This window comes from Mugil cephalus, chromosome 3 (genome assembly GCF_022458985.1).
Source record: "Mugil cephalus isolate CIBA_MC_2020 chromosome 3, CIBA_Mcephalus_1.1, whole genome shotgun sequence".
Lineage (NCBI taxonomy): Eukaryota > Metazoa > Chordata > Actinopteri > Mugiliformes > Mugilidae > Mugil > Mugil cephalus.
Window position 1 is genome coordinate 16,759,520 of NC_061772.1, and position 25,668 is coordinate 16,785,187.

The window sequence follows — 25,668 nt, forward strand, 5'->3', positions numbered from 1 at the left end:
GTGTCCTTGAGGATAATTACTGATTCACATTCACAAACGTAATTTAAGGCACATTTGAGTTGGAGGATGTGGAGCATGAGATACAGTTAATGTAAAAAATAAATAAACAACAACAACAACAAAAAAATAGGCCATAAATATGTAAATGTAAGTGTGAACAGGAGTTGTGGGGAGCCAGCTTCTACCTGTGTAGTCCACCTGCATTGTAAAATGTAGGTTGCCCTAAATAAACCTAATGTATATGTATTATTAATACATTGCAGGTGTATTAATGATGGCTCAGTTCCACTCCCAGCAGGTACAATGAGATGACTTCTTCTATCACACTACTTTTAGACAGACTTTAATGATCCACGAGGGCTAATATTAACACTTCCAGTGGACACACACTTCATTACAGCAGGAAAATCACAGGTACGACAAATTAACCCTAGCTGCATTCTATCCCCAGTGCTCCAGTGAGTAACTCGCTAAGGCAACATGCACAGAATCACAGTCCTGGTAGCTGTAAAAGGGCTGCAGCCATGTTTAATGTTAGGAATTAAACCTGTGTTTATCAGTCTGTTGGTCAGAAATGCCTTACTGCTAAAAAGCCTGCATTGAACATAAATATCTGCAAAAGAGAGGCCAATTTACACATTATAATATGTACAATAATCATAAGAAGTCGCTAAGTATTCATGTTGGCTTATGTGTCACTACTAGAAAAAAAAATCACAAAGAAACCTATAAAATAACAGTTTAATGAAAACGTGTATGTCATTATAACAAGTCTAGCCCATCAGGATGGTCAATCTACCTCCTTTACTGAGATATTTTAAAGTGATTATGTATGATACAGATTTCTAATATAACAGAAACCAGTAATTATATCTGAAATTAATAAATGGAATGGAAGTATGATGCCATTATGTCCATCACGCGAGTATGTGTTGTGAAATTTCTTCTTTCCTACTCTCGTGCATTTATATGCTACTATATAGCATGTTCATAGCTGTGTTCCTCTCTCCATCTCCCTTCCTCTCCCAGCACCTATGTGTAGTGACTGTGGTGTTTAGTGTATTTCCTTAATGAAAAACAAGTAGACAGAAAAATGCAATTTATTTTTATTGACTTATTTTTTTGAACTTCTCACTTCAGTGAATCTCAGGATGAGATTCATCTGCAACCAAATGTGCAGGGCATGTTTCAAAACACAATTTCATCACAGCCATGACCACGGTTTGCATGATTTAGTCTTTGCTACAGTACAGAGAGAAGTCAACATTTGAGACTGCAGCCACTGTGACTGTTTGACTAACTTACTTGTTTAAATATTAACAGGAATATTTAGCTCATTTACTTAGAACTTTTTTAGAAGCGTCAACCGATTCAATCTATTTAGCTCGTCTCTGCCAGCTTTGTACAACATGTTCAGGGCTATTTCTGCTCTGGCCAAGGTATCAAGAGATGAAGAGGTACAATTCCCTGAGCTGTATCTGTCAATTGAAAAAGTCTCTTGTTAATCAAAATTTCTTGGAACAATTGTCACTATATTATTTTTGGGCAAAATAAGCCAAGACATTTCCATAGGTACAAAAGTACAAAAATGTTTCAGTAAATACAAAATGTCGTAAGTTTCAATAAGTAGGTTAAGTGCTACAACAACAAAGCCCACTGATCTGTATTCTGCAGGGTCACATAAGAAGTTCATGACACAAGGAGGTAAGTGCTTGGCCCTTGACCTAAAAACAAAGCTGCTTTCTTTGTTCCAGTACAGATGACATTTTACTGATGCAAAGTCTAAACCTAAAGTTGCTAAAATTGACCAAATGAGAAGCAGTTTGTCGGATGATTTTAACTCAAGTGGCTGAATCTACTATGCCAATAAGGAAACTGCTTACTGGTTCCCTTTCCCTACATCCATCTAGACACTATCCCTGGAGATTAATGTGGGATTTGTGCTACAAATTTCTGCAGAACTTCAGAAACACTGAATAAAATAATCCTCCAGGAATGTCTGCTACCACTTTTCTTTTTCAGTGGTTATGAATTCAAAAAGCAAAAAGAGTGCTATCAGAGTAATCTCAATGAAAATATAAAGTTTCCCCATAAACAATTCCTGAGATGTATTCAAAAAAATAAATACAAATATAAATTCTATATAATATCACGTTTCCCGTCAAAAAAAATAAATAAATAAATGAAATGCAACAGACACAGACCATGAACTGTGAACGATGAATGGCATTTTTGCATTGGCACACAGCTTTAGGCTGAGCTGAGCTGTGCTCCAGGTCACGGGGTCGGGATCCGACTCCGTATGCAATCTAAAGGAGGAAACAGGAAGCGTGTCCTTGCAGCTTTGACTGATCACGGGGTCAGAGGTCAAAGATAGTCTCATAGTGGTCAGCATTTTGTAAACACATCCACAGAGCCCTTATCAAAACACAGCAAAGAACAGGAAACCTTCCCCTCTCAAAAACAAGAGGTGTCTCACGCAACATGGGGTGACTGCAGAGGGAATGAGCCTACAGCTCACGCACAGTTCAGTCTCTCAGATGGTGCTTCCAAATGTGTTAAAAAGTTGTACAAAAACTGTGAAAAAGTTTCAGTCATATCTTTTACACATACATAATGCCTTAGCCCTACTATGATAAACAGACCTTCCTAGTGTCACTCCTAGTGTCCAAATGTACCTACTCTGTCATGCTGTGTGTAGAGGGATAACAAATTTGCATCCAAAGGGTGAGTGGTAGTTGATGCCAACTTCTTGGTAAACCTGCTTAGGGATGCCAATGTCACAGAGGTAGACTCTGCTGTCTTTCTTTGATGATGGTAGTGGCAGTCCTAAAGAGAGGATCCACTTTGCTTCCACAGTCTGATGCTGTTCGCTGACCGGGGGATCAATACTTAGGACCGGAGCCCGGTTCTGGTTGGCCCAGTCAGCAGCTGACTGGTACCAAGCCTGCTCTCTCAGCAGTGGGTTCTCATGGCAGTCCAGACAATTGATGACCAGATCGACTGGGCTCACAGGCAGGTCTGAGGAGCAGGAGGAGAAAGAATAGTTATAAAAGAAAATAAATTAAAAAAAATCATGAGAGAAAATGATTTGGTTCATGTGATTTCAAACTGAGCACTAAAAATTCAAAACTGTCAAATATCAAAATAAGCCTCAAATAAGCTCATGAAAAGGCCTCAGTCCTGGTCCTTGAGAAGATGACAGAGAAAAATCAAAATCTATTTTCTGTAATGTTAGCTTGGAGTAAGTCAAGATGCTGCTGACCCAGAGTTTTTTGAGCTTTCAAGGATCAAATTAATCAGGAGTTTTAGGTGGTGTGACTCCACTAGAGGGCAGCATTTGTCTGTGCTGTTCTCTTTTAACAGAACAACATTAAATCACATTTGCAAAATTAGTTTGCAAACTATTTGCACGTTTATCAACTTGGCCCATTCCATCTGAATAACTGAAACATGTATGGACAAGGATGTAATCATTTAAAAACTCTGTTGGTTACCTTTCATACTGGCCACCTGCTTGCCGCTCGTCCTGCTGAAGAGGCTGACCTCACTCGTGACGGCCTCCTGCATCTTGAGGAAGTTGGGCAGAAACAAAAAGACCTCCACTTCATGGTTGGCCAGGTGTCTCCCGCAGCTGATGCCTTGGGCTCCTTGGATATGGGGCCCGCACAGAAGGACCACAGTGGGTCTCTGGTGGACATTTTTGGGGGTGAGCCTAGGGATATTTGAGAGATAGCGGAGATTTCTTCATAAAATGACCTCCAGTGACCTCCTCTTATATGGTACCTGCAGATGCTGTTGACAAGCTCATCTTCTAACCCAAGTCTACACTATTGTACGTGTAAAAATAATAATAATAATGATAGGTTAAAATATAAAATGATTTGCCACCCTGACCCATTCAAATTACATAAGATTGTCCCCCCCAAAAAAAACATTAACAAAGGGTTACTAACCAACAAACATTAATGAAGCTTGTGTAAAAAGTAAATATATAGTGTTGGGCAATTTCTTGGTAGCGCTGCATGTTTACAACTTCAAAAGGTTTCATTGGGTTTGGTTATGAAAGAAAAAGACCCATAGCCTGTGACATACGCGCGTCGTATTATTAATTATAGTAGAGGAAGATTTTTAGGTTAGGTTGGTCTAGACTTTGAACTAGGCGCCGTTGGTCCAGTAATAATGTTATTTATCATAGCTCCTCATGCAATGAAAAAAATAGGTTGCGTTAGTTATAAATTGCTGCTAATATGTTCAGGGAATTATCTGGATGCTTAAATAAAAGCATGTGTATCCCTACATGTTTGAATAAGGATTGACTGAGTGAAGAATGAATTGGGTGTCTGTTGAATGTCAGTAAAACAGTGGTACGCCACTTCAGCGCCTGTGATCCTGGCACCACAATACAAAATGAAACCTGATCTGAGCTCACAGGTAGTCCCAGTGTAAATTTGAGGCACGCAAGAATTACAGTGCTATATTGATAAAAGGATCTGAGACAATAAACCAGTTTGTTATATGAGCCACGGCGCTCGTGGTTCTTTGATCTTAAACGAGACTTCACTGCTCATAATGGTGTAGGTAAACAAAACCAAACCGGACGGCTTCCGTCTATTAAGATGTTCTTGACCTGCTGTGCTACCACTCAGTGTAGCGCTTTTCTGAGGAAATAAATGCAGGAGGGGAGGGGGGCAAAGGTTAACACCATCAAACTTCTGTAGAAACAAACTAGTAAAAATGATTGCCATGGAGACAGGAAACAAGACTTGAAAACAGTAAGTTGGCCAGACCACCTCTGACCGTGTAACTACTGAGACATGGACATTTGTCTCAAAATTGGCCACTTCTTCTTGTTATTATATAAAATAATAACTCAACTTACCTGTTTGGCCCACCCAGCAGTGTGAGAGCCATCTGACTGGAACAAACACCTATCGTCTCCAGCCTGCGCTCAAGGGTCAGACCCCAGCGCTCTGCAGCCGCTAGTAGACGCTTGTGAAGGTCATAGGGAACGCTGGGAACCACCAGCCCGGAGTCTGCAGAGTGACAAAGTCAGATAACGTTAGTGCGGCATTCTGTCATCTCACGCGCAGCAGAGTCTCAGGGTTTAGAGGAAAATAAAAACATCCTGTTAAGAAAAGCAGTCACGGAGATAAACAAAAAAAATTGTTGTCATTATCATTCCTTCACTGCTGTTGAAGTCATGTCAAGCTCCTTGCCAAATCTAGACAAATCAACCTCACCTTGGTTACTGGTAAACATTTTCTACTGATAACTTCACCGTAAGAGTGCTGCTGAAATTTTGGTATTATAAATGATTCACTGGAACAGCTGGACACTTTTTAAGAGGACATACACAAAAACTATTATTTTCTGAAGTGTTCATGAGCTTTATGGCAATTCATCGTCATCAGCGCAACCTGACAACTAGAGCTGGAGCAGAAGTCAAACTCAGAAACCTGACCTCTAAGATATATTGGTCTACAGATAAAGAGCTCTGAGGATCTCAGGGGGTGGTGGTTACGTGAAAAGAAACAAATATTCTCATGCGAGTAAACTTGTTCCTTGGGGAGGAGCCCTTCCTCCTCCTCCTGACCTGTTCTTGTTCCCATCACGGAAGATTCTCCATTTCCCCTCCTGTTTGTCACTGCTGTGTTTGGCAACAAAGGGAAGATTGGCAGCCTTTACAAAACATGACAAACATGAGGCAGTGAGAGTGAGACGCCTATTCCCCACAGGGCCTCGAGTTCACACGCACCAACACATAGCTTTTGACCAATCCCCAACCCTGAGCTGTGGGATGGGGTTGCGCTGGGCTGGACCCCCCACACCGGCTGCTGTCTCAGTCAAAACATACAGCGGGCTAGCGTGACAAAAAAGGGGACAAACATCATACACATATGCACACCTGCACCTATATCCTGACAGCATGTGGTGAGAGATTGGGCAGGACTTAACGTAGGAGAGGCATGCAGGTGACGGGGCTCAAAAACAGAAGGCATTTGGTTTCTTAAAACTGTTGGTTCAAACTTCAGCCCGACCACATGGATCTCAGACTACACATTTTAGTAGAGATTTGTCATCTAGTTGCTTTCAGTGGCATTTTATGTAAAGAAACGTGTATTTTAAAGTATTTTAAAGAAAACATGTTTTTTTCACAGTTGCGTTTACCCAACAAACATACACAGAGTAAACTACTTTTTCTTGCACAGCCAAATAAAACTTGTTACTAACAACAAGATGACGGCACTGAAGCAGTGTCCTTGATGCTTTGAATGCACTGCACCAGATGGACGAAACACAAAAGGCATAAAAGTGCATGATCTACGTTACCACAACAGTAACTGAGCCCGAGGTGAATACTTGAGCCACTGACTGATGGTCAGCGTTTGAAGGCTGACAAAAAGTGAATACTGCATGGGCAGAAAGGTGAAGCTTCAGCTTTACGCAGCAATACATTGGTCTCTGGAAAGTCTCAAAGAGAAATACTTCTTTACAGTTCACAAAAACACGCATGCTTACATAACCATTTTGGTAATGGTCCCTCAAATTTGCTCAATTACATAGATCTTTGATATCTTCGTAACTGCAATTTCTTATTTCTTATCAGTCAACATATTATATATACACAAGCCGGTACATTTCAAAATGAGCTAATCGTATCTGATCAGTTGATTGTGTGACCAGACGATGAGTCACTTTTACCACAAGACAGTAATAGACAGTGATAGACTGTGCAGATGTTTGGCTCTTGTACAATCACTGTTCTTAGCTGGTCAGATGTCTTTTGAATTGTTGCTCTACAAAAGTAGATTTTGTTCCACATTTTACCTTTTTGTTACTTTTGACAAAAATCCTTAAATCTCTCTTTTTTTTTTTTTTACATTGACATCATGTAATGTCCGTCTCAACCTTTTCAGAACTATTCCCTTTGTTTGAAATTTCTTTGTTGAAATTTCAACAAAGATTTCTGAAATACTTTATTACATAACCTCAGTTCAGCCTTTTATGACTGTACAAACTGAAGTGTGTGGAAACCTTACAAGAGTCCGTGCTAATCCTTAGCTGTCAGTTCCCTGTGGCACATTAGAAGGGTAATGAAAATCAAGCTTGGGGAACTGAACGGCTCAGGATGCCTTTGATAAATAAATCTGCTGGGAGGCAGTTAAGTCCTTAATGGCCTTCTACAGATCACTGGCCTGGTAGCTGAGAACTTGGTCGCCTCATTGGTGAGCTCAAATTCACAATGACACGCACGCACACACCTCATCATCCTACATCACACTCACGCACACAAGCTAATGTACAAACACATATACACCCACAACTTTAAACCCAGGCATGCAATGCGATCAGTGACACGCACATTCTGCCACACCACACCACACATACACACACACCCTCATACACAAGATAATTAGATATAAACACGGAGACTCATGCCGTGCCTGGCTGAAATTTGGCCTTATCTTTATGTTAGCTCTGGTCCCCTCCCACTATTCTTTTTTGATACCGCACTAATACACTTCATCAGCGAACAGAAATCTGGAAGATGCCAACCCTCACGTGAGTGATAAGCACAAGAACTGCTTCTTGACATGCAAAGTGCTGCCTTTAGTGCCAAGCTTGGGGGAAGTGGGAGTAGCACTAGTATGCACTAATTGCTTTTCAGCCACCCCACCAGGTGCACTGCTTAATAACTCCTGCTGAAGTTGCCGCTACCAAAACTACCCCCACCCTCCCTTCCACACACCATCGCCTCCTCCCTGACACTGTTTCACACATGCAGTGATTTATGCACACACCCACTCTCGGTGTGGCGTGAAAACAAACTCAACAGTCAACTAGCTAAACCGGGTAGCCATGAGTATACAGCAGCACTAAAATAAACTGAGCTGGAAGCAATCCTTCAAGCATGACAAGGAAACCGACGGGACTGAAACCAATACATGCTGCCTGGATATGGGCCATGTGTGACTAAGGCTTTTATTGGGATAGGCAGGGTCAGACAAGGCTGTTCCAGAGCTCTCTGCTCCACCACAAGAGACGCAGAGGTAGAACGATGGTGTGCAGATTCATGAAGACGAAAAGAGCTTAACACAGTCTCCTTGGTGTCGTTGGTGCAAACAGCATACTGTCCGAACCATTCTGATCCTGTGAAGTTAATCTGTTGAAGGTCTGACTACTGATATGCACCAAATACACTTAATATAAGGGGCAGTGTGTAGTGTTTTTTATTTATTTATTTTTATCTATGACTGTGCATCTGTATGTAAACCTTTCTGCAGTTTAAGAACTTTGTTACAAGCAAGGCACGGTCTGTGTCTGTCAGAGCTCCTGTGCTGGCCTTCTCTTTGCATCACAGCAGTTTCAGTAGAAGGTCATTACATAAACATATTGATTTACATCTCTTAACAAATAATACTCTTAATCACAAAAGTCAAGATATAAAACTGATTAGGAAAAGTGTTGTTTGCTGTAGTGATTAATTAACATAATAAGCATTGATTGTGTATAGTTTAACTTAAATGGTGTGTGCTGACTGGAAACACACCTGTATTTATCTGCAAATGGTTGCTCACACCATCTTAAGAGTGCAACCAATTTAAATGCACGTGAATAAACTGTGCACTGGAAGGTAGCGCCACCATATGCTGCTATTTCCATCTGCTCTGAGGATCTATCTGCATCTGAGGGACTGCATTAGGCTGGATTCCAGTTTGTCCATATCAACAATGATTCTTCTATTTTGCAAAAGTACATTATGGAGTTCCTCAGGGTTCTGTGCTAGGACCAATACTATTTACATTATACATGCTTCTGTCTGGCAATATTATTAGGAAACAAGGCATATACTTCCATTGCTATGCAGATGATACCCAGCTATATTTATCCAGAAGAAACTAATCAGCTGGTTAAACTCCAAGCATGCCTTGAAGATATAAAGGCTTGGATGACCTGTAATTGTCTGCTCTCAAACTCAGACAAAACACACACCAAGCTTGTGTCCTTTAGTTTCCTAATCCAATTTATTTTCTATTACTAGCCATGCGATGTTAACTGCTGTGTGTCTCTCTGTGTGTCTCTCTGTCTCCTCCCCTTCCTCTCCTCTCCTCCATCGTTCTGTCCCTACCCGGCCAGCCAAGGTAGATGAGTCCCTCCATATGAGCCACCGTGGCCTTCAGGCTTGTTATAGAGGTTTAAGGATGGGTTTCGGACTGAATTATGTAAAGCGACTTGAGAGAATTTGTATTGCTATTGATGCTATATAAATAAAATTAAACTGAATTTAACTGAATTACAGACTGGCGACCTGTCCAGTGGTGTACCCCGCCTGGGATAGGCGGGACAGCTGGGATAGGCTCCAGCAACCCCCGCGACCCCAGTGAGGATAAGTGGTTGTAGATGATGAGATGAGATGAGATGAATTGAATTAACTGGCTCACACCCGACTTGGTTGTAGTATGCATTGTGGTCTGACTTGTTTGTGCTGAGGTTTCACTATAGGAAAACAAGATAATAGCAAAACTAAACTTACACAGACAATGGTCTATAGAAACAGGCCTGTCAAATTCCCATGTCAATGCCAGTTATGTCAACCTAATCTACAGCTGGGTACTTTGTTTTGGTTTCTGTACTCTCCTATTGTTGATTTATATGTTTACTGGCAAAGATTCCAGGTCAAGAGCACTGCGGTTTGTTCCTGCTTCAGAGGTGCTGTTTATGTAAGGTTGTGCGGCGGCATACTAATTACAGAGTGCAGAGGATGGGGATTATGATGACAGCCTGGGAAGTAGATCTGCCTGCACGGTAAGGAAAGGAGGCTCTGCCTGGCAGATGTCTGCTGGATGGTAGGCAGACGTTTCTACTGAACTCTGCTGTGTCTCCACAGTCAGACACAGACAGACAGGCTGTGATAAAAATCCACAAAGCACCATCGGCTCTACAACCTCCTTTTACGTTTAAGTTCTAACGCGTAAGCACCATTGTGTGTCATTCACTTATCTTGTGTCTGTATTAACCAGTTATGCAAGTCTACTAGAGTGAGCTAATGTGAGAATGGACAGGCTCACCATTTCTGTGGGCCAATAGCAAAGGTGTGTATGAGGTTAGAAGTCGTGCCCATGATAAGCAGTAAGTCCCTCTTCATAGTCCATGGGGTTTTTTTGTGTTGTGTTCAACAGAGAGAGGAGCTGCAGCACATTCTTAGCAATACTGTCTGTCTTTTTAGTGGCCAGCATCAAGATATTGCAACCTTTGGCGAAACCTGTAACTATGCTTCCCAAATTTCACTTGTCAAAATTATTATATAACCAGATGGAACTCCTGGCCAAAGTCAAAGCGCAGTGGAAAAAAAAAAAAAAAATTCTCTCCAAAACAAACTGTGTTCATAACGCTGGGACATTTAATGATAAAATGCCCTGAAGACAGATTTCATGTTATTTCATGTCAACTATTGAGTGAGAAATTAAGATTGGGTGACTGTGTACTGTCAGCCTGGAAAGAGACAGAATGTAATAGCTGGGTGGGAGAAGGTGTGATAGTGAGACTGTGAATAACACCTTAATTATTTTTCTGTTCTCATGTCATACTGTATATACAAAGACTTGTATAAATCTTGCACGCACCCAATTCCCTTCTGGTATTTTGAGTAGAGGAGTCCCTCTCTCCATATTTTCTGTCCCACCTGTCAACAGCTCTCAAAGACGAACCGATTGTTACTGAATATCTCTAAATGGTCAAAAATAGACCCAGCCACCATAGTTTTCAGCAAACTATATTTAAAGAGTGTACGTGTACACTGGACCTTCTCAGAACTAACTACTGTGTCTCATTCCTGGTAATGAACGGGACATGTCAGTCAGAGTCATGGTATGTTTTTAAAAGTTCTAGACAACACTAGAGCTCAAAGTGGCACGCAGGATGATGTTATTTCCGGCGGTGACAATGATGGATTCATTGTTGTTTTTGGTTTAAATTTACTGGCGGGTTTTTTGTGGAATTAACCAAAAATATGGAGTTACTTTTAAGGAAGTCAACTTTGGCTCTGGGAAACAGCAACAGACATTTTGGTTGAGATTTTTTCTACAGATTAAAGTTGTATAGCATGAAATCTGACACACAGCTTGCGCTTGCATGGGTGAAACCATACTAATGCTTTTGTGGTCTACGTCACAATCAGCTAGCACCTCCTCAAGATCTCATAACCACACAAAAACAATGTGATTCTACAATGTCTTTGAAACTTGAAAAAAAAAATGGTGACAATTCTCTACTGAACACTTCAAAGGGATCAAGAAACACAGAAGGCCTTGAGCACACGTGTGAGTTTGTAGGCATTTTTTACTCACCAGTACAGTACTCTTTACCCCCATGCTGGGGCACTGTTATCTGTCTGTATGTGACTGGCTTCCCCTCCAGAATATTCTCATCGTGCCGATAGGACAGAGGCTTCTGCTCGACATGTGTGCTGTGATGCTGTGCTTTGTTTCCGTGGCTACTGCTCCCATCAATCTGGGAAAAAACAGCTGCCTTGTCGAACAGAGCCAGGTTTCCCTCAAAGTCAAAGTCAGTGTCCAGGTCCTCATCAGTCCCGTCACCAAAGCACTCGTCATCCTTTGTCCTCACTGGTCCTCCAGCACCTCCGTTCCTCAGATTGCTTCTCCTTGGTGTGGTCTGTGCGGTTCCTCTGCTGTTAGATGGACCCGTAGGCACTGGGGAACATAGACACAGATCGTTTGTGACAGAAAACACAGATTTGTTTGGGACAATGCTGACTGAGAGAGATTTATTATGAATATCAACAGGTCCAGTTAAACAGAAGCGACTTTACTATTCATTTTGGATATCCAAATGCAAATTATTAGTAACAGGCGTATTATATATAATGTCATAAAAATTATGTTATAAGGGGGCTCATGTGCTTATTAAATAATAGATTTGTGATACTAAGAGCACATTCTCACTACTTTGGGTCCTACTAAACATATAGTACATATAGAACATATACATATAAGTATTAAAGCCTAAATTTTCTGCATGCAAACAATTGTTTTATAATTATAATAACACTTATAATGATACAGGCCTATTATATTAGGGCATTATATTGTCCTGGTGTATTGTGTAACAAGCTGTCAAAACAGGATATTGACAGAAGTGATTTTTCGTGACAAACTGTTTAGCTTCACTGTGGGGACACCAGTTGTGAAATGAAGCCAGGCTTACCCACACATCATAAAAGAAGCAGAAAAACACGGCAGTGTCTTGGCAATCATGTGGGGGATTTTATTTTCATGGCATTCTTTTATTTTTCAAATCCAACTCAAATAGTTGTGTAACGGCTGCTTCTGCTTTTGTTTTTGGGAGCTTTTAAATAAGGGAGGGATGGTCTCTTAAAAAAATATCTTAACCAATTTGACTGAAAAATGTGCAATCCTTCAGAAAACAGTGACAATTCAAAGTAAGACAAATGTGTCAAGCAAATTTAAACTCTGAATTTTAATCACAAGAAATTAACCTAATGAAATTTTAATCTCCAATATAGAGTGCAGTCAGCCGTACAAAAAAATAAAAAATAAAAAATTACACACCTTGCAGTATGGATACATTGGACTAAACCATTTCAACTGAGGGAGTTCAAAACAGGGAGTTGGAGGCTCTTCTTTAGGCTGCCACTGACCTATTTTAGCTTTAAATATACATCAATTACAAATGTATATTCCATCTGCTAATGCTACTTACATCGTCTTCATGTGAAATAAGCTATGAGCTGTCATACAAACAGTAAGTGACTGAGTAAATGGTATCATCCACACACAATAACATCCTGCACGGAGCAGTTTCGAATTCTGGCTAGATGGTTCTAAGCCCTTTCATCGGGTGTAGCTCTGACTGCTTCTTATTCTCTCACGGTTGGTTACCATAACTGAGAACACAACACCACTGACACACAAAACCTACAATGGCCGACCGAGCAGCACTCAGTAAAGTTTACATACATGTGTGCTATCAGTCAAAAGTTTGGACACACCTTCTCATTTAACGTTTTTTCTTCATTTTCTTGTGACTATTTACATCTACACATGTAGATTCTCACTGAAGGCATCAAAACTGTGTATGCAGTAAACAAAAAAAGTGTGAAATAACTCATAATAAATAACTTTATATTTAAGATTCTTCCACCCTTTACTTTGATTACTGCTTTGCGCATTCGCTCAATGAGCTTCAGGTGGTTGTCAACTGAAATGGTTTTCCAACAGTGCTGAAGGAGTTCCCAGAGATGCTGAGCACTTGCTGGCCCTTTCGCCTTCACTCTGTGGTCCATATCATCCCAAAACATCTCAGCTGGGTTTCGGTCAGGTGACTGTGGGGGTCAGGTCACCTGGCACAGCGCTCCATCACTCTCCTTCTTGGTCAAATGGTTTACAGCGCTGTCAACAAAGCAAAGTGTGGCTACTCTGAGGAATCTAAAATTATCTATTAATTTTTCTTTGCTACATAACACCACATATCTTGTTTCATATATCTGATGCCCTTGATATTTATCTACGCTGTAGAAAGTAGTAAAAATAAAAGAAAAAAACATTGAATGAGAAGGTGTGTCCAAACTTTTGACTAGTAGCGTAAGCACAAACAAAAAAACAAAATGAACCAAGTAGAAGAAAAAAAGAAAAACTGGAAAAACCTGGCCTTCAACCCCAACCATCCAGAGCTCTCACGCTAACCAGGAGACAGAGAGGCACAGTCGCACGCTACTGTCAGTGTGACAGCTAAGGTACTTTGGCCTCTCTCACGCAAGACACTGGAAGGCTCAGTTATTGTACACTGGCACTGATACAAAGCTGCGAGCAAACTGAGACCTAATTTGACACCTGCCCCAATATTAAAATACAGTGTTGCAACCACATCTATGGTGAAAACAGGACCCCGTTTTTTGGTCTTTTTGTAGTTTCATTCGGCAGTAAGGTAGTGCTAACATGCAATTAGCATTTCCACCTCCGTCCTGACAAAACATTATACTGCCTAATTCCCCCTCAACACAGATGAGTCAACAATGTCATTATTTACAAGGAAGTGTTTTGTCATGCTATGAATCAAAAATCTGAATGAACTGGGCTGAGCTCCAAGTCAAACAGGCTAATGAATAAGAAGTACCGTAGACAGTGAATCTCAGTGATTTCAGTTTAGACAAATTTACCACCACAAATTAGTGCAGAGGCCAGGAGATAAAATATGGGTTATGGTAAAATTTCACCAGTGCTTAAACCGAGACGAGGTCATTAATTAAGGAATATTTCTCTTTCTTTTTTTTTTTTTTAAAGTCATCTCTGTGGTTGTAATTAAACTTTCTCATCATGTTGATGATGAACATTCTGTTACTAATCTGCTTTCACATAAGAAATCAATCACTGAGATAGGAATGTATTAATAAAAGAGAGACTGATAGTGACAGTCAAAGTTTTATTTGCTGTATCTATAGACCATGGACTTTAAATGCAATGTCAAATGCAAGAGTAAAGTGTCAAGCAGCATAAATGGAAGAAGGAGCTACTGGAGAAGGTGGGAGTAGAAATACAATGTGAACAGTACGGATAATAACTTCACTATTCCACACGCACGCAGATCTTTTGCCGGTTCGAATGACTGAACCCGAACCCGCTACAAGAACCTGAACAGAAAACATGAATTTATTCAAGTTTTCCCTCGTGTCTGTTAACAAGGCTTTTAAAACGCACGGGCGTCTCATCAATCAATCCGGGAAACTCATCGAGCATATTCGAAGCCAAACAAACCACGGATGTAAGTCAAATCATTTATAGGGTATGTAAAGTTTAAACATTTTCTGAAGCAGGCGTTCACGGGAAAACACCAGGAGGTATATGATTTGCCTCCGTGTACAGAGATAGCTTGCTGGTTATGGGAACACTTCTCAAAAGGGCAAAATCTGGAGTTACTCTTGTTTAATGAGATCTGCTTGGGCCTAATGGAATTCTACTGTGCTTCTGGAGACTCGTGTATCATTCAAAAAGGAAGTCAGGTTTTCTAAAATCGCAAACAATTACCCAACTGTGCGATGCACAGGAAGAAAAAACTAATCTGTATGTCACGGTGAAGTTGAAAGAAGATCAGACAGATTATATCTGCCGGCTGCTGTGTGCAATCTAACAGCTTGTCACTCATGTTTTACTATTATTTCACACCAGCACGCACCACAGTATGTGCAGTGTGGGGGTTTACAATCACCTCTGTCTGCTCTGTCATGTCAGATCAAACACGTTTGACATTAGGGGCCCCCTCACTGTGCAAAGTTGATTTGAGGCTCCCACTTGAGTGACGATCGTATTGTTTTTCATCTAACTAAAGAGAGACTTTGTCGCTTAAGTATCATGAGAGAACCGTGATCTAAATAAGTCAAAGTTAATTCACAATTTATATTTCATTACAGACCAGCATTTCTACTCTCCCAGAAAGATCAATTGTAGATATTTAGAAAGCATTTCTGGAATCTGGAATCTTGTGTAAGCATCAGCCCACCCTGCCTTTCATTCTTTGTGGCCGGGGCTTCTTGGGAGCATGGCATTGCGTGTGAAAGGACCAGCCCTGCCCAAGCCACTCAGCACTTTGGCCCCATGCAATTTGGGCATTAGCTCCCTGGCCACCAGCCTGAGAGCTAGAGATTAAAATAAAAACCCAAAAGGTAAACATTGCTTCCACAATTGATATCGCTTTGGCCTTTCCGAGCACACTGGGACAACATGGCTTCCTGTCGGGGAGGGGGTGTCGGTTTCCTGTGCTGGCCAGGAGCGAGAGAGAGAAAGGAGATGGGGAGAGAGAGGACAGGAGGGCACCGAAGCACGAAAGCCAGGCTTTGCATAACCTTCTCTTTAGGAGCAGACACGGAGAGGGAGGGGGAATGTTTATTGATCTTAGTCACACACATATTGTAAAGAGGAACTTTGGTACAAGCGTTTAGCACGCTATGGGAATCTTAGAGGGGAGTAATAGCAAGGAACTGTGAGGTACCGAGCTCAAGTTTCTTCGTTGAAAAAAAATGATACACGAGGAGGAACAGAGACCGGGTTAACAACTTATGAGTCTGACTGATTTACTCCGTAAATGTAATAGAATGGGGTCCTGTTGTGCAACTTTCATTCTCCGTGCTCAGGGGGGTAATTTTTACAACCATGCTGAAGAATATTAACACAGTGTCGGAGGCCAGTTTCTGGACCTTTGACTCCTCCATTGTTCAGTGATCCTGAGTGTGAAAGTGAACTGACTCTGTCAGAGGTCACAGAGCTGTCCAAGCAGACTTCCTGCTGACTAGATGTTGACTACAGGAAATGCTGTTTTTAACTTTATCTAATCAGGAAGGTTGAGTAACACATTCTGATTTTTACAGCTATCCTCTTTAGTCTTTTAGTATCAGCATGTGTGCTGACAATTTTATATTGTAAGAACACAAAAAATTGGCCTGGATTTATCACTTGTTTGAAAATGGAACAGAGGGTTCAGGGTGAAACTGAGGGTTTTGTAATTAGCTTTACAACAATTAAAATGTAAATGACTCATAATTACTCCTCCAGTAAATGTTATCCAATATCGATTCATAAAACCCTCAATTTTATTTATTTATTTTTTTGTTTGTTTGTTTGTTTTTTTTAAATATGCCGTTTCCTGCATCCTCTTGTTAGAGGGAGGTGTATCTTAGAAATAAATCTGCATAAACTCTTGGCTTTAAATAACAATAATAACAATAAAAAAATAACAATAATAATAATAATAATAATAATAATAACAAAAATAATACTAGCACTAATAATAATAATAATAAGGTTAGAATTTCTTACATACATCTAACACTCTTTCATGTAATGGTTTTACTTCTAAGTTTAACTACTGCATACTAAATATGCATCCTACATCACTTAAACTCTATGCTGCGAGTTCACTCCATCAGTTACAAGGTTACACACATCACGCTGGAGTTTTTAATGGAGTCATAAAATACAGTGAAATTCCAGAGACGTTACACTGACCAAAGCACATTTCTGTGCAGGAGGGCTATAAAGAAAAGCCTTTAGTGGCACAGAATTGCAGAGTTTTGGGGAAATAATGAAGTGTGTGAAAGGTAACTGATCATCTTATCCCTCAAAAATTCACCGGTCATTTGATCTGAAAACTGGCTTCCTTGTTCTTGTTGGCTGGGAAACACGTCTGTTGTACAATCAAAAACAGTGGTGTTGAGTGACTTTGCATCTTTATCCTATCTTTAGTAGCAGCTTTCTGGAAATCACAAGAGATGTGACACTAATGTGTGTCATTTTTTCCTTCAGTCACCGAATCAATATAAATGTTATGTTGAACAGAAGAGCACTGTGTCACAATCACAGTGGTAAATTCCTGACATGTAGAACATGACTCTCAATAGATAATCTGTAACAATAGAAAATATTTCCCATCTTAAGAAAACTTACGTAAAACTCTATTTATATTTTGGAACAACTGTAAAATAACCTGACACTCCTATTGTATTGTAGCGCACAATCATAGCCTGGAAGACAGCACGAAGTTCACACAATTTGTGTAGGTGACTTTCACTCTACAGTTGCTCTGCTGGGACCACTGTCAATCAAATCATTTGGACGAGCTTCTAAACTTGCGGTGATGGAAAGAGGAATAAAGTAGTCACATATGTTACCTAAGCACATATAGGTACTTAGGTAACATAGTTACAGTTTTTTTTTTTTTTTTTTTTTTAAACAACAACATGTTTGCCATTGTTGTTGTGAGAGATATTGACATCGGAATAACTTTAAGGATTAAAAATGAACAGCAATTAAGGAATTTGGCAAGAATCATAAGTCAAATAATCTGTTGTTGGTCTACGTAGAGGTATTTTTCTTTGGGTTGTTTGAAGTACTCCCCATAATGAATTCCAAATGTTTCACCTTACCTTAGCACATGCTTTGTTGAGTGTTAAGGTCACAGGCATTCCAGTACAGTCTTTTATTTGCTATTAATGCTTTTGGAAAACTGAACTCATACTTGAAGACCACAGATGACTTATGAATGAACTGATGTTTATACCCAGCCATTACATGTGTATTCAAGGTTTCTGCAGCTTTCACCAACAAGAATATCAAAATTATTTTGACTTTTTAAATATGACAAAGGACCAAATTATGCATTGACTGAATCAAAACTACTTGCAGCAATTTTGTTTGCACTTGTCAACTTTAAATAATCATTTTAATATAATCAGTTCATCTGGATGGACGACAGACAGGAAAAATACCATGGAAGAATTTTTTTTAAAGAATTTAAATGAAACAATAATGTTTTGTTGGGATGAACACTGGCTCTAAATAACACCAATATTTGCTCACTAAGTGCTCCACCAATGAAGATGAAAGAAGGGTGATTAAACCTCCGGTCATCAGTCCACCTACCTCTGCGTAGGATGGTGATTGGAGCAGTGCTGGAATGAGCAGTGTTGCTTGTTGCATGAGAGCGAGTGGTTCTGTTACTCTGGGCATGGCATCCTGCTGATAAAAAGCCGGGTTCTGATGCAGCAGTCTGCCCCGCGGTGGGCTTGTGGACTGTGTTCTGGATATCTAGGAACTTCAACTCCTTGATATCCATGGCACTAGGAAAAGAAAAGTTAGAATATGGTTACAGTCAAGTGAAAATTGGACAGGGAAATTGTTTTTTGCATCTATCTGGACACACATGAAAGAGCAACTATATAAGCTGCTAATTCACAAAAAATATCAAGAGAGATACGGTTTTCTTTGTTGGAAAAAGTTTGTACACCAGAAGCTAGTGTTCACCGCTTTAGCAGAAATAACTTATTGTTCTTGTTTTGCATAACTGTCCACCAATCTCTGTCATCATCTTGCTGAAATTTCTTGCCACTCTTCCACGCACAATTGCATGTACTTCCTGTTCGTAATCTCCCCGTCATTATTTCAAAGGATTCAAATCTGGCCTTTGACTACGCCATTGCACAATTTTCCACTTCTTCCCTTTAATCCGTTCCTTGGTAGGTTTTTTTTAGTGCGCTGATGCAGAATTCAAATGTGACAAATGTCAAGTCTTTGAAGCAGCAAAGAAAGGTTGATATGACGGTCTGAGCTTTGCCTCTGTGTTAATGGCACATAGTGTTGTTGTAGTGTTCTTTGTGGACACCGAAGGCTTGTCCCTGGCACGCTTCCCATGCAGGTTAAATTAGTGCAACCTTTTTTTTGATAGTAGATGTTTGGACTTTGATACCAATTCAAACTGCAGACGCTATGATGAAATTTGGGGGGTTTCTGTTAAACTGTATGCTCTCATGTGACCTTCCTGTCCTGGACATTATGATAACATCCACTTCACCTGAAAAGAAAACAACAAATTCTAATTTCATGTATTTAGTGGTGTGATAAATTTAAAGTGGGGTACTTTTCCACCACACTTTCCATGGGATGTACTTCTTCTCGCATTACTGTACCGTTTATGTTTAACACCAGAAACCGAGTAAAACACATAAAACTGACAATATGCTGGGCCTAAAATGTTGTCTAAGGGCAATCGTGAAAACCTGGGGAAAGAGAAAGTGTCAGATGAGAAGGTATGCGTGGTGTCTTTCTCCTTTTTTACCTGAACGTGACCTCGGGAACAGGACACCTGGCCCCATTGTGATAGGGTTGTCTCAGCGAGATGGTTTGGCTGCCGTGATCGACAGATGACACCTCTCCCTGATAAACTCCCAACGTCACACCACAGTTTATAGACACAACACTGCCCAACCAGTCTGTGGCCATTCTGCCCACTGGGATCCTGCGCTTCAAACACAAATAGAAGTCACATTATGTTATATGCAATTTAAAGTGTCAGATTCATCAGTTTTAATAGACACTGCTCAAATAATTAAAAGAACACTTTATCAATGGGAACAAAATCATGGTGGATATTTACACCGAACAGGCATAACATTATGATTACGTTCATAACATTGTGTAGGTCTCCCATGTGTCTCCAAAACAGTTGTGACTCATCAGAGAATAGACATGGACGTCCTGAGGGAGTCCTATCCTGCCCTGGGGTCTTTGGGTTCTAGGGGTCTAAGGGATCTCAGGTCAGACAAGTCCCAGCACACAGATACTTGATCGGTTTGGAGGCCGGCAGAACACTGCATTGTCACAAGACGGTTGATGTTATTTAGGTCCAGGTATCGCTTCATGGTACCAGTAGCTTGACACTGACCCTACCCAAATACAAAACTAGCAAAAAATACTAATGAAAGAAAAATTTTAAAATGTCAATGGCCTCCACCTGTAAACCCTTCCTGTTTTAGGGGGTCTTCTCATTACTGTTGTTCCCCTAATGCACCTGTTGCTAATTTCATTAGCGCCGAAGCAGCTGAAGCTGATTAACAGCTAATTAACCAACCAGAAAAATATCCCAGAAGTTTATCTGACTTGATGCTACGCTCTGATTAAAAAGTGTTCCTTTAGTTCTTAAACATTGTATAAACGTTTAGAGCTTTTTTTAAAGTGTATCAGAATGAATGCCTTCAACCTTGGTGTAATAAAATTAGCAACATTAAAGCAATTCCTCACAATAACTGTAATGTGCTGTCGAGCTTAAACCCAAACGCTATTTCATTTACCGTAGACACTGTAAATAACTGGAAAGCCGACTTAATCTACTTCCACTTGTGAAGACATAGTTATTTGCGATAACATTTTAAATTTGATTTTTATTAGCACTACTACCTGACAGCATCTGCGTGGTGCTTTCAAATGAAGCCTTAACATTAAATGTTTTTATGTATGCTCCTCGACGTGATGAGCTTTGTTAAAATATTAGATAGATGGATTCGAATAGTTAAAAACTGGGGTGAATTAATCTCAGTTCTGACATCCATTTGAAGGCAGTATTCTTAAGGAAATCACAAGATTTATCTTTGCTAGAACAAAGCTGCGTTAGCTAGCCAAGCGGCTAACATTAGCTAAGCTTCTGTCTAGTGTTGTTTTGTTTTTATCATCAATGCGGTCTGTCCCGGGCGTACGTAGCGATTTAAATACATATGAATATCCAACCAAATTCTATTCAGTCACCAACTTATAGATTTACCTTTTCGAGAGATGTGTCTTGAGATCCCAAAGCAAGCGATAGCCGACGCTGTTGTTTGTGCTGGTTTCCGGGTTAATATGTTACGTCACTTCCTTCATTTCCCACGTGGGTTTGTTGTGAAGCTAAATCGGTTCGTGAGAAAGTTCAATCCGTGGACCAATTTATTTGAAGCTCGTTGTATTTGAATTCAGTCTGTTTTGCACTTATCTACTATTTTATGATTTTCACAGTTTTGGTGTTTTATTTCAAGTGAAACGAAAAAGAAAGGGTTATTATAGCACTTTTTTTTATTTGTGTGATTGATTAAACATCCCTTACATGTTATACAACCAGTGATACATTACAAATCGAAATACAAAAACTGAACAGCCATATTCCATCGCTTAAATTCTTTTGGTGTTCTGACAAATAAGACAGATAGAGAGCAAAACTATTTCACCTCAAATATATACAAACGCGCCCTTATTAAAACATAACTTTATCAAAAACAAAAATCTTGATATGTACACAAAATCACATTTTGGGATACAAATAGCTTCAGTGTCTCACATCCACAGTATAATGAAAATAATTAGCTTACAAATGTGAATGGTATCATGAGATAACATCTGTTCACTTCAGAGACCTGTGTCACAGAAAAAAAATCTAGTTTACAGTGACCTACATAGTAATGTCCATCCAAACAAAATACACTGTTTGTCCAAAAGTTGAACAAGGTCTTTGCATATTAGAATTACTGAATAAGAGCAGCTTTGATACTGCAGCACAGCAGGAAAAACTGCATCTCGTTTTTACTTCACTGAGAAGCACCAACCATGTGCCCAAATGTCTCTTTGCAAACAAAAACATAACAGAGACAGACACAGGATAAGACCTCTGACAATCTGCATGTAGCAAACTTCACTTTTATGCTTCAATACCATTAGCTCTGCAAGTCAAATGTGACATCCAGTGCCTTACATTTTGAGAAAGATGCTTCTGTCACTGACTATTAATTTGGCCCTTATAGTCTCAAGAGTCAATTTTATACCTACTGAATCACAAATTGTACATTATAAATAGCTTCAGTGGTCATCCCTCACTCGTGCTGTGGCTCTCAGTTGGCAGCGTTTGTGCTTCATTGTGAGACCATACTCTGGGGTCATGTCCAGTGGCTCTCCGGGCAAGTTGTAGAAGTTCAGATTTTGGATGAGGATGGCCAAGAACATGTAGACTTCATTTCGTGCAATGACCTCACCAATGCAGCGCCGCTTTCCCATGCCAAAAATCATCACCTTCTCTCCTTCTACCCTGTTGACCTCGGTTCCATCAGCATTGAGGAAACGGTCTGGGTTGAAGGATGATGGATCTTTCCACAGCTCACTGAAAGAGAATAAAAACATAAAGAAGCTGCACAAATTGAAACACAAGCTCCTGATTCAACAGGAACAAGTTGAAATCTTGAATGTGGGGAGACTGTGAACTATTGCTGTATTCATTGATAACCTTCATTGAATTACTGTTCAAGACCTCTGTTTTAATAGAACTGTAATTGTAAAGCTATAAAACTAACAAAAAACACTTACGGATCATGGTTGATCTGCCACTGATTGATGAACACGCAGGTGTCTTTGGGAATGAAGTATCCATTCAGAGATGTGTCTTTTGTAGTGCTAAAAATAAAGGAGAAAGTGTCAGTCCAATTTTCATAAATTTTCACACAGTACCTATCTATCTATCTATCTATCTATCTATCTATCTTGAAGTGGCTCTGTGTCATTAATTACTCATCATCATAAGCACGGATGGTACTTTTGCAAGAGATTAAACTCACCAGTGTGGAATTGTGAAGGGCAGGAATGAAGAATGGCGAAATATCTCTAGGATGAAGGCCTCCAGAAGAGGTAAGTTGTTTCGATCAGCAAGTACAGGTGTACGATCCACACCTACCTTCTCCTCTGGAAATTAAAAGAGATCATTGAATATTAGTGGAGGTCGAGAACGGAGATTGCACTCATTAAGCATGTTTGTGATGCATGCAAGATAAACGTGCATTGTTCCTGTACTTACTCAGTTCTTGATAAAGTCTCTCCTGTATCTCTGGGTAAGTCACCAAGTACATCACAGACCACGACAGGGCAGTGGAGATTGTGTCAAAACCTAATACACAAATAGGTAAGATCTGTGAGGACTCTCTTTAAAAATGTGACAACTTATTATCAGACTATTTAACATGTACAGACATTTCACTTACCAGCTCCAAACAGGTCATTGACAATTCCAACAACCTTCTCATCTGATATCTGCACATTGGCATTCTCATCCAGCTTCCTATCCTCACAGTGATCAATGAGGGAGTCAGTGATGTCCCGGATGTTGTCCTGAAAGAAGATCATTCAAACACATTAACAAAGCTCAATAAAGTACCAAATCACTGAGTAAAAAGTGTCTTCAGAAATTAAAGATAATGTATGACTTAGTGGTAGGTTTACCTTGTTGTAGGTGGCATAGTGCTCGGTGACAATCTTTTGAACAAAATTGATGAAGCGGTCATTGAGGCCCACAAACTTCTTCATTGTTTTGTTTGGCAGATACTGGAGAATAGGGATGAAGTCTGCTGGGTTGCCACTGCCCACCACCTGGGCGAACTCATCGCTGAGGTTCACTAAGCCCAGCAGCTCCTGGTCGTTGTGGTCATAGCGACGACCGAAGCACATGCCACAGATCACATTGGCGACAGAGACAACTATGTAGCGGAAGGGGTCAAAACTACCGTCAGCCTTCATGGCGCTGTCAAGCTGCTTGATCAGGTAGTCGGCCTCTTTGCAGATGTGTTCCTCCAGCACACAGGAGTACTCTGGGGTCGTGCCCTCCAAGGTGGCGAAAGTGCGTAGGGCACTGTAGGCCAGCTTTCTGCGGGCGCGCCAAACGCCAGCTTTGTCTGTGCTGAAGGCAAGACTCTTGCCGTCGTTGATGAAACGGAAGCTGTACAGGTCAGGTCTTCCCGCAAACTCATCGCCCTGTTTGATGAGAGCCTGTCGAACAGTTTCATTGCCGCTCAGAACGACGACTGGACGCATGCCGATCTGGATCTGGAAGACGTCGCCATACCGCTTGCTCATTTCGCTGAGGCTCAGGTAAGGTCTGCTGCCCATCTCTAGCACGTTCCCAATTATAGGCAGAGGCTTTGGGCCAGGTAGTCGAGAAAGCCCCTCGGGAATCTTATCTTGGAAAGACTTTAAGATCAGGTAGGCCAGACACACCGTTAGCACGGCAACCAAACTCTCAGACACCGACAGTGCTCCAATGAATGGCAGTATCATTAGCGCCATGATGGTAACTTTTTTTCTTTTCTTTCTGGCTTCTGCACAACCTGTAAATTAAATAGGAGGGGCATTAGAGCAGTGATGGCAGCGAAGACAGTAAAGTATTGTGCAACGCGTGGACTGCATGCGCCATAAAGTTCGAAAGATCTCACATGCGTTTGTTTGACTTAATGTCTTCACTTGCTACACAACATTTATATAAAAGTGATATTGTATATAGAGTATGCTTTAAAGCAAGTGCAAGTTTATACTTTTATTAAATACTTATTACTACCATGTTATATAACACAAACACTATTAAAACTTGCAATTGCAAGAGAGAAATTTACGTTTACTCAAGTTATTATTTCAAAATAATCTCTACTCGGCACACTCAGCTAGCAGTTATAAATCAGTCAGTCGTCTGATGCATGTACATATATTAACATATATCAAGCTTACCTTTATCGGACGGTGACGAATGAAGATAGTTGCGATGCGAAGAAGTGTTCTTAAGTAGTCCACTAAAGTATCTTTAGTGGAATTATTTTTTCGAGATTACTCTCTTAATGTGTCTTAAGCAGAGAACGGACTCTTGCTTTATAGTGCGCTCCGCAACTTCATTGGATGCTGATCATGACGTAATGTCTCTCTTTCTCTCTCTCTCTCCCCATCCCTCCTTCCCTCCCCCTTCCCTCCTCTCCCGTGCGTGTGTTTGTCATGAATGAAGTTTGGAGAGGAGAAGAAAAAAAAACGCTCACACGTCCGCGCGCATTAGGCGTGCGTAGCAGATCGGCTTTTGTGTAGTTTTTACAAAGTCTTGGATCTTCAGGACTTTACAACCTAACCCTCCTTTTAAGTTCAATATTTTATAGGCATATACGACATAATAGCCACAAGTGTATAATTGCCACCGCTATAAAACAATATCCTGTGTGTGATAACCGTGTTCGACTCAATACGTCACCTACTGTTCTGCAGGCTGATCTAAAAGCATTTGCACTACTTGAAGCGTATACGTGTTTTATCATTTTATATGATTCCACGTGAGCCAGTTGTATGTTTGTCAGGTCTGCAATTCCTTTGACGTTCTTCTCGTGCAGGGCTAAAGCAAATACGTTTCTATAGTTTTCTTAAAGCGTGACAGCTGATCGCAGGCTGATACATCTGTGCTGCCCACACATCGTTATGGCTCAGCTGACCCCTTCCTGGCTGACCCCATCTTATTTCGGTGCAAAAAGCGAATCATTCATTCTAAGGA

At 40.4% G+C, this 25,668-nt stretch overlaps 2 protein-coding genes across 3 annotated transcripts; both read right to left on the reverse strand.

Annotated features, from left to right (window-relative positions):
• Window positions 1-1,094: 1,094 nt before the first annotated feature.
• LOC125005208 (enhancer of mRNA-decapping protein 3-like) lies at window positions 1,095-21,236 on the reverse strand. Of its 2 annotated transcripts, none has more exons than XM_047580336.1 (7): window positions 21,124-21,236; window positions 19,645-19,829; window positions 18,453-18,649; window positions 11,352-11,714; window positions 4,883-5,036; window positions 3,498-3,715; window positions 1,095-3,021 (listed from the first exon to the last, which is right to left on the reverse strand). In XM_047580336.1, the coding sequence occupies exons 2-7, from the start codon at window positions 19,806-19,808 to the stop codon at window positions 2,687-2,689; spliced, it is 1,431 nt and encodes a 476-aa protein (XP_047436292.1). In that variant the 5' UTR covers window positions 19,809-19,829; window positions 21,124-21,236; the 3' UTR covers window positions 1,095-2,686. The 2 variants fall into 2 exon arrangements, with proteins under 2 accessions (XP_047436292.1, XP_047436293.1); XM_047580337.1 differs by having other exon boundaries at window positions 19,645-19,824; window positions 21,124-21,228.
• Window positions 21,237-21,392: 156 nt separating this feature from the next.
• LOC125005207 (cytochrome P450 1A1) lies at window positions 21,393-25,034 on the reverse strand. Its single transcript, XM_047580335.1, has 7 exons — window positions 24,870-25,034; window positions 23,595-24,475; window positions 23,357-23,483; window positions 23,173-23,262; window positions 22,937-23,060; window positions 22,689-22,775; window positions 21,393-22,485 (listed from the first exon to the last, which is right to left on the reverse strand). Exons 2-7 carry the CDS (start codon window positions 24,432-24,434, stop codon window positions 22,188-22,190), a joined length of 1,566 nt encoding a protein of 521 aa, XP_047436291.1. The 5' UTR covers window positions 24,435-24,475; window positions 24,870-25,034; the 3' UTR covers window positions 21,393-22,187.
• Window positions 25,035-25,668: the final 634 nt, after the last annotated feature.